The sequence below is a fragment of the Cucurbita pepo genome, chromosome LG15 (genome assembly GCF_002806865.2).
Source record: "Cucurbita pepo subsp. pepo cultivar mu-cu-16 chromosome LG15, ASM280686v2, whole genome shotgun sequence".
In the NCBI taxonomy this organism is placed as follows: Eukaryota; Viridiplantae; Streptophyta; class Magnoliopsida; order Cucurbitales; family Cucurbitaceae; genus Cucurbita; species Cucurbita pepo.
Genome location: NC_036652.1, coordinates 6,332,557 through 6,342,325, shown reverse-complemented (window position 1 = coordinate 6,342,325; position 9,769 = coordinate 6,332,557). Strand labels below are relative to the sequence as shown.

The window sequence follows — 9,769 nt, the reverse complement described above, 5'->3', positions numbered from 1 at the left end:
TTTTATAAATTAGTTGATTTTTAAGTTAAATCAATTAAATTGATATAACGAAGTCGTCGTTAATTCATATTAGTCTTATTGAAATTGAGGCGGATGTATACATACAATATATCTATATCTATATATATATATATATATATATATATATGGGCTAATTATATACTTTAGAATATATATATATATATAAATAAAAGCAAAATGATCATAGGCTAAATTATTATTATTTTATTGAATTTGTGAGATGGATGGATCTAGGGTCTAACCTAGCTACTTCACATTTCCATCTTTATATTGCCTCCTTCAATGGTACCTACAAAAACAAAATTAACAAACATTAAGCTCGGGTTATTCATTAAACGTTCTTTAGCCAGCTGAAAACGTCTCTACAGACATTAATCTTAATATAGATTCGATTTTGAAACATCCATCATACCCAACAAGCTCATTTACGAGCTGCTTTCATCATCACTGTGTTGACTTAGTTTTGTAAAAATTAAGGTTGTTGTGTTAGATTCAAAATCATCATTCCCGATGCTGTAAACTTTATCATTCTCGTTTGTTCATAGGTTACTATAATAGTCCAGACCCACTGCTATCAGATATTGTCCTCTTTTGACTTTTTCTCTCGGGCTTTCCCTCAAATATTTTAAAACAAGTCTGTTGGGGAGAAATTTCCACACTCGTGGAAAGAATGTTTTGTTTTCCTCTGCAACCGATATGGAATCTTACAGATGTTGGCTTGATCGTGTTAGATGAAAAAGAACCCTCGAGAATTTCACGAGGAAGCGGTGAAGCTATTTTTCAAAAGAACACGAACATCGTCGGTTTAGATTGTGCACTATTGAAAGTGGATTTTTTAAAAAGAGATTTATGATGAAGGGGACCATGAGAATGTCTCAATCATCAATTTTAAAACATCCATTTGAAATTTCTTTCTCAAATCATAATAAAGAAGAAGAAGAAGAAGAAGAAGAAGAAGAAGAAGAAGACGGATAGTTGACTACACAGTTCAATCCTATCTTTACCTGTATATGGATGAGATGAAAAGGCGTTTGATGATCGGCCTTGATCGAAACCCACATTGTACAGATTCTGCAAATCCATGTCCCATCCCGAAGAGGTTTGAAATTGCTGCATCGATTGATTGATATTATCAAGAACTTGAAACGATTTGAACTGAATCGAAAATGGCGGAGAATCGAAGGAAAAAGGATTGAGAACTTACGGTGAGGCATGATGAATCCACGAAATTTTCTGGGAATGATCTTCGAAGTGCGATATCAGAGGTATTGATTCCGATTTCTAATCCAGAACACGAAACTACTTGTTGATTGTTTGGATTGAATTGTAAATAGGAAGAAGGATCTGTCATCTCCGATGACATTTCGCCGATCGCCTGGGGAAAAACCTGTTTGTTTGTTTGTTTGTTTGTTTCCCGGGAATATATTAGATTCTACTTCTTCTTGTTAATTTTGATCTGATTAAATGAGTTTTGGAGTTTGGAAATTGTTTTGTTTTCTTACCTCTTTGGTGAAGAGATCATCTACATTGAACTCCAACCTTGGATTGACAGTCGATAATTTCATGGACAAGAACTGTTTGTGAAAATGCCAGAGAGAAAATTTTAGATTTCAGAGCAAGATTTTTAGTGTTTTCAAGGCTAGAGATTGAGTGAATTTGATTCTACCTCAACTTGTCTTTGAAGAGATTGAACATAGTTTATGATCTCGTCGAGCATTCCAGCTTTTCCAGTGATTTTGTTGCATCCTGGTACTAAATCTTGCAAGTACTTCATTCTTTCACTGATTTTTTCCCTTCTAGCCTACATGAAACCATGAAGAACTTGATTGTTTAAAGAGAAATTCCCCATAAATCTTTAGAAAACTAACAAATCAGGAAAAGAAAAAGCAACCCAGATGATGAAATTGGGTGTTCTTCTGGCTTACTCTTTCTGCTAAGCTGTGGCTATCAGTGGCTTGGCCACGGCCTGCTCTGACATGAATGTAACCAGGCTTTTGAACCTCTGATGCTTTGGAGTTTTCTTTTGAGGTATCAGCTGATGTTTCTCTGTTGTTGTTTGTTGTGGTGCTTGAGTTGTTGTTTTTGGATAACTCTTCTTCTTCTGAACTTGTTTTGATCCGTTTCTCTTTGCTGTTCTTGTCCACCTGCAAATCCTCCATTGATTTAATTTCAAATTCTTGAAGCTTTTGGCCATTTTTCCCATATGGGTTTGAAGATTTAGAGATGTTTCAATGGAGGAGTGTTTTGAAAAAGAGAGAGATCATGTTATACAAACTTGCCTTGTTCTTGTTGTTGTTGGTGGGGGCGGCGGCGGTGGTGTGAACTTTCTCAGCTTTCCTTTTCTTGAAGCTCTCTCTTCCGGCGGCCGACACAGCCGGAGTCACTGCCGGCGGGCAGCTGGAGGTTCTAGAGAGAGAAGAATTGAGTTCATAAGCCGTGGCATTCAACAACAGAGAGGGATCAAACTTGCCTCCTAACCCAGGGTCAGGCTTCACTGCCCCCATTACCATCTCAACAAGTGACATCCCACCACCGCTGCCGCCGCCACCACTCATGAACCCTGGAAACCCCATGAGGTGATCCGCCGGAACAACCCCCGGCGGCGGAAATCCGCCGCCGTAATCAACCCTATTGAAACAGCTCTGCTGCAAAAGCTGGTCTTGCTGGAATTTCAAACGACCCCTCTACCTCTCAAGAACACTGAGATTATCAGGACAGTCCCCGGCAGTGTTCAAACACTGCAACATCTCCGGCAATGCTCTGTTCATCTTTCTTCAAGGAAAATGATGAAAAAAATCAAAACCCCACCTCAGAAAAACTAAGAAATCCTTAAATTCAAAGGAAATCCCACCACCAAGAACCAAAAAAAGGCCTCTTTTCTGCTGCTAAGTACGCTATAACCCCAAAACATGAAGAAAAAGAAGAAGAACAAGAACAAGAAAGGGATTGTACCCAAAGAATGATTATAGAGAAGGGAAGAAAGAGAGAAAAGGGGGTGGGGTATATATAAAGGTGAAAAAGTTAGGGGGTGGTGGTGGCCGGAGAGTGACAAGAACTGGCCGGAATTATTGGTTTAGAGGGAGATAGAGACAGGGGAATGGGGCAGAGAGGTGTGGAATGAAGCCATAACCATAGGCCGTGGGGGGTGGGGCAGACTGACATGACTGCCACGTGAGCATGTCCGGAGTACCAAAGCAGAGATAATGAAACGGACCCTTACAGACCTGCGGCTCCAAACTCCAACGGGGTTCCTCTGTGTTATGAAACGCCAAAAACTATAAGGAAGAAACAGATTTTTGTAATCCCTACCACTCCCTATTGTACATCCACATTTCTCTTTTAATTTCCTTTCACATCCTTGTACTTTTTTTTTTTTNTTTTTTTTTTTTTTTTTTTTTTTTTTTTTTTTTTTTTTTTTTTTTTACTTTATATAGAGGACGAGATTTGATTCCTCAATTGATGAGGTTACTATTGTCTTTTTAGCTTTTACAAGTATACGTGCGAGTTAGCTCCGAGCATGATTCATTTGATTGTAGTTTTATAAATTTGGTTCTTATACTTTCGATAAAATTTTAAACGTAACTCGGATGGTTTGAGTTGATTGGGAAGAGAGTGGAGGCCCTTGCGGAAGCCATGCTCACCCTTCTCTATTTTGAGGGATCCCTTATATTTAGGATTCCGTGGACCGATAACAGTTGGCTAGGAATACGAATAGGGTCGGTAGTCTCTTACATTGCAGGTCCTTACTTCTCCTCTTGCTGAGATGACCCTTTTGTTTTTTTTACTACAACATGAAATCATGAAGAAGCTGGAATAACTCAGAAAGAGAGTGGCGCCTAGGCGTTGAAAGTGTCTCTTGTTTTTGTAGAGCAAGAGTAGGATTGACTACTATTGGGATCGGTCCGACAGGAGGAAAAGTGGTATATATAGTTTAGCGAAACTTCACCAATGATATCAAACGTTATGGTATTGAGTTTTTATCTTTTTTGTGGTCATTTTTCATTGGGTAACTGTGTGTTGATGAGTTGTTAGATCTGAGTTGAACTTGTATGTTTGTTGGGCTCTTCCCACCTTTTACCGTCTAACTCTATCATTATAACGTATTTTTACATTTTTACTTCTTCTTTTTGGACATGTCACACCATAGGGTTGGGGCACATGGTGGGGTCGGTGCAGTTTTAGAATGACTTGTGAAACTTAACCAAATCATAGAGGTAAAGTTGAAAGTGTTAAAATTATATGACCAAATTAAAAATTTTAAAATTACAGAGAACGTTCAAGTTGAACTCAAACTATGGAGACCATAGGAAATTATAGACATCGTGTAACTCTCTCTTTGGTCTATCAAGTTCAAATCTTTATCGATTACGATACCTCTTCGATTGCACTTAATCAGCAATGTTGTTGTAACCTACTCTCGTACATTCTTCTTACATACAGTTTTGATATCTTTCATTCACTCTATTTTCGATTTTCTCAGTCTTTTCGAAACTTCAACAATAAAAATTTCATACAATAATATTGAAGACGAGAAATATATCATCGACCCATCTCGGCCCCGTGTCAACCTTACATGTTACAACGAGCAATGTCAAATTGTTCTCATGAATATGATTGACATTATTATAGAAGTTATATTTAGGGAAAAAAAAACATAAATTTACAAATTTCCCGTCCAAGGATGTAAGGACAATTAAAAAAACCCCCAACTTCTAAATCCCTTTTCCCAATCTCAATCTTGGCGCGTGTAGCTCACTTTGTCTTCCTATTGGAGAAGTAAGCACACGAGAATCCTAGCGCGTGAGATGATTACGGAGTTTTGGGTGGATGTTTATGCCGTGTTACGGAATCTGATGTGGAGCGTTCTAAAATTAGGAAAAAAATTGGAGTTTCCAAACTAACCACTTTTTGTCTCTATCTTGTTCTTTAATGGTGATGTACTTTTTGGTCTTTTTGTTTCTTAATTAAAGCATTGATTAATTATTAATTAACTTTAGATAAATTAATAACTTTCTTGAGTAATTATTTAATAAATATACTTGCCAAGATTGGTAGGACGTTCGTATAATCCATTAATCTAACCATTTCAGATTACCGAGCTCAAATTTAGTTTGGTTTGAGTTGATTTTTTAAAAATCGAAAGACTCGAGTTGATTAATAGGTTGACATTTTTTTTGGTTGAGTCAACCCGACCAACCCGAACATAGAGTTACAACCAAATCCAACTCTACTTTTAAGACTATTACGAAGATTAAGAATATTTTATGTTTGTTATCGAAGTCAATGATGTGTTGTGACTTGTGACTAAAGGAGAGTAATGAATGAACTAAGACTATATCCAAATGAGAGCGATCCCGAAAATATGATGTTAAGAAATGCTTAAAAGAATTGATGGTCATTACCTACACGAACAATATGACATTGTTCGGTTGCTCAATCAGAAAAACTCTAAAGTTAAGATTTTCTTGACTCGAAATAATTCTACGTTGAATGACTTTCTACAAAATATGTTGAAAGATCCCGTGTTGGTTTGTAGAGATAGCCATCAATCTTAGAAAAAATTTAAGTCAGTCAAGTAGGTAATGTAGTCATATCGTACCGAGACAGATGAATGTTGAGGCCATTAGATACTAAATCTTAAATTCAAATCTTGTACATGAGACATTATAGATACCTTTCTATATATATATATATACACGGGACCAACTCTTTCTCGATAATGATTCCTTCAATCACCATCTATGTGGTCATCATCGATGGAAAACGACCCTCTTGGCCCCCTCTCTACTAACCTTTCATTTCGTTCATCTCTGCTCTCAAAATTTTTAGACTCGTTTGATAATCATTTGACTTTTTGTTTACTGTAGTTTTGAAAAGTACAGTTCGTTAGACTCATTTGGATATTGTAAATTCACTAAAAAGCCTCGAAGAAGTTAACGAAATTATCCTTCAAATTCATGAATCTAAAACCAAAATGAAAACGGTTAACAAATTCGTGACCCATGGGATCGTGGGTACCGAAAATGACAAGCGAAACACGAAAGAAAACATCGATATTGTGATTATACAATGCAGATTGCTAGGTTAATGATGTTAATGACGATGAGACTAACAACACGGAGGCATCTAGATAGCATTGGCTAAAAGGCTAAACGATGATCTACTGTAAGGGAGGGAGAGATTGAAAATCGAGATATATAGACAAACAGACAGACAAAGAGAGATAGGAACCTTACCTCATGTGGTCAGAGCAACTCTGAAAGAAACGTACAAATATAAATAGTATTCATAAGTTTAAACGCTATCGAACCAGGTCTCCGTATTGTAGTTTAGGGTTTCGATATGACAAAAGAATACCGAGTACGTGGGGGCTTGGGGGTCATTTGCTTCTACATTTGATAGTGGGGAAAAAGAACACATTTGGGACAACTTTACAACTTGCCCAAATCAATTAATAGCCTCAAGTTGCATTAAAAGAGACATTCAGCTTATCAAAATGAATAGTTCACACTCATTTATGTTTGAACCAAAAACATTCTCACAAGAATTTGCAACCATTATTGATGTTCTTTTACAATAATTTTATTTTGGCTTGGTCTTCTCATAAAAATATTGGGCCACTTTGCATTAATATGATTCATTTTAGTGAAAGATAGTAATAACTATCATTTCTATTTGATTATGGGAATTAGATTGGGAGATGTAGAGACATGGAGACATCGATTATAGAAAGAAAAGAGGTGTTCAGAAAATTCGATCAACCCAACTCAATCCAATCCGTATGATTTGAGTTGGGTTTTGTGATATTCCACATTGGTTGAGGAGGAGAACGAAATATGGTTTGTAAGGGTGTGGAAACCTTTCTGTAGCAAACACGTTTTAAAGATTTGAGGGGAAACTCGAAAGGGAAAGTTCAAAGAGGACAATAACTGCTAGCAGTGGGCTTGAGCGGTGAGCTTGACCGTTACAAATGGTATCAGAGTGGACGCCGGACTATGTGCCAGCGAGGAGGCTGTCCCCTGAAGGGGGTAGACACGAGGCGGTGTGCCAGTAAGGACGCTGGGCCCTGAAGGGGGGTGGATTTGGTGGAGGTCCCACATTGATTGGAGAAAGAAACGAGTGTTAGTGAGGATGCTGGGCCCTGAAGGGGGGTGGATTGTGATATCCTGTTGGGGAGGAGAACGAAACACCCTTTATAAGAGTGTAGAAACCTTTAAGCCTTGAGGGAAAACTTGAAAGGGAAAGCCCAAGGAGGACAATATCTGCCAGCGGTGGGCTTGGCCGTTACAAATGGTATTAGAGTGGACACCGGACTATGTGCCAGTGAGGAGGCTATTCCGTAAAGGGGGTAGACCCGAGGTGGTGTGCCAATAAGGACGCTGGGCCCCGAAGGAGGGTGGATTTGGTGGGATCCCACGTCGATTGGAGAAAGGAACGAGTGTCAGCGAGGACGATGAGCCTTGAAGGGAGACAAATTATGATATCCCACATTGGTTGGAGAGTAGAAAGAAACACCGTTTAAAAAATGTTTCAGCCCGAATCAATTCAATCGATGATCACTCTTAAAAAAAACATACGAATTTATTAAGCCTTAAAGAAAAAAATAAACAAACAAGTGGATGAAATGGAGAGAGATGGGTAATGAGTGAAAGGGAAAGTTGGGGGCAAGAAATCAAAGAAGCAATATTTTGAATAAGACCCAACCAACACAATATTTTGTTGCTCTTATGCCCTATGGCCTATGTGGTCCATTAATGCAATTTTCATTGGATATCAATTAAGTAGCTTCCAACCTCTTTTTGTGCCTTGGATTATCATTCACATATAAACAACTTAGAACCAAAAAAATACATACATAGAAATGATCGTTACGACCACGTTTTGACTATAAATTCAGCAATCATAAAAGTGATCGTCACAGTCACATTTCAGCTACTACTATGAATACCTTCTACAAGTCGAGAGATATAGTGAAAACCCTAAAAAAGATATCAAATGATAGAACTTCGATAACTATTATAATGCATTATAGGGATGATAAATTGGTTTTTAAACATGTAGGTGACTACTGCCAACAATGTTGAGGAGAGAGAGAGAAATACTGTGAGATCCCACATCGATTCAAGAGGGGAACGAAACATTCCTTATAAGCATGTGGAAACCTCTCCCTAATAGACATGTTTTAAAACTGTGAGGTTGACGATAATACGTAACCGATCAAAGCGAACAATATCAACTAGTGGTGGACTTGAACTCTTACAAAGAGAAGGAGAGAGACGTTCATTCCCCTTACTTCAATTATTTGTAATGTTCATACACAATGGGCATCCCTAATTTCTTGATACTTCCATAGATTTTCTTTGCTTTTGTTTTTTCTTGTCTTGATGGGTAAATAAATAAGAGAGAGATAGAGGATCCCATCTTTCATTCATATATATATATATATAGATCAATTATTGATATACATATTTCGATTCTATGCCCACCAATGATAATAATAAACTTTTCCACGCACGATAAAATTTAGATCGAAATGATATTTTTTTTAGTACAAGTGAAGTATAAAGATTTGAACTTCGATTTCAGAAAATGAGTTACGTATTTATTATGCTGAGTTAATGATATTTGAAAGATAAAGTTGTAATTAGTTCTCGTCTTCATCATGTTGTTCTTAGCTAGTGAGCTCAAGTACTCTTTTTTTGACCTCATTTTTCACATGTAGAATGGCTCTTGTCATTGTTATATGTGTTGGGAGCACTTGTTCGGGGCGACCTCATAAGAATTTGCATAAGATGCATGTGAGTGAGGATAAGACATGGACTCGTGTTGATCTGTGGGTATAGCCTTCACTCTTAGAAGCGAGAAATAAGTAACCCGAACATGTTGTAGAAAAATTCTGGAGATATTCGGTGTTGTTCAAATTCTAAATCTGGATTTGAATTTTGGAAATGGATCATTANAAAAAAAAAAAAAAAAAAAAAAAAAAAAAAAAATTATAGGAGAATTTCTTCCGATAATCATGTACTCTTTATAAAAGTGATTGATTGTAACGGCTCAGACCCACCGTTGGCAGATATTGTCATTTTTGGGCTCTCTCTTTCGAGCTTCCCGTCAAGGCTTTAAAACCCGTATGCTAGGAAAGGTTTCCACACCCTTAGGGTGTTTCGTTCTCCTCTCCTACTAATGTGAGATTCTCCCATCCACATTCGGTTGGAACGGAAAGATAAACACCAAATAAAGTAGAAAGAAATTCCACATGCTTCTACCGAAAGATCAATGCAAAATTAAATATGTTCGGGTTCGAAGAACGAAAATAATAATAATATACCCTTACCCTCAAAATATTCATATAAGTTAAATATTCATTTAAAAATATTTAAATTTTTACGACAATTATTGAAGCTAGAAGGTACTAATAAAATTATTGAATTTCAACCTAGGGATTGAAACTCCTCTGTGCTTACGCCATTGATGCAATAGAATTTAGCTACAAGACAACGTTGTTGTTTTTTATGACTGCATCCGAGGTCAGACATGTTGTTTTTCTCGACTTTATCAAAAACTTCATTTTATAATTTGTTATAAAATTAGCTACGAAATGTTTGTGTAGAAACTTCTTCTTAGTAGATACGTTTTAAATTTGTGAGATTGACGGCGAACGATGTGCCAATGAGGACGTTGAGCCCCAAAGAGAATAGATCGTGAGATTTCACATCGGTTGGAGAAGGAACGAAATATTTCTTATAAG

The 9,769-nt window shown here is 37.1% G+C and overlaps 1 protein-coding gene across 1 annotated transcript; it reads right to left on the bottom strand.

Annotated features, from left to right (window-relative positions):
• Positions 1 to 205: 205 nt before the first annotated feature.
• Positions 206 to 3,208, bottom strand: LOC111811187 (transcription factor BHLH094-like; the record flags this gene model as incomplete). Its single annotated transcript, XM_023697943.1, is given in 7 exon segments — positions 206 to 310; positions 1,026 to 1,131; positions 1,226 to 1,408; positions 1,524 to 1,595; positions 1,688 to 1,822; positions 1,947 to 2,165; positions 2,301 to 3,208. Coding segments are annotated over 7 exon segments (1,047 nt in total). The 3' UTR covers positions 206 to 272.
• Positions 3,209 to 9,769: the final 6,561 nt, after the last annotated feature.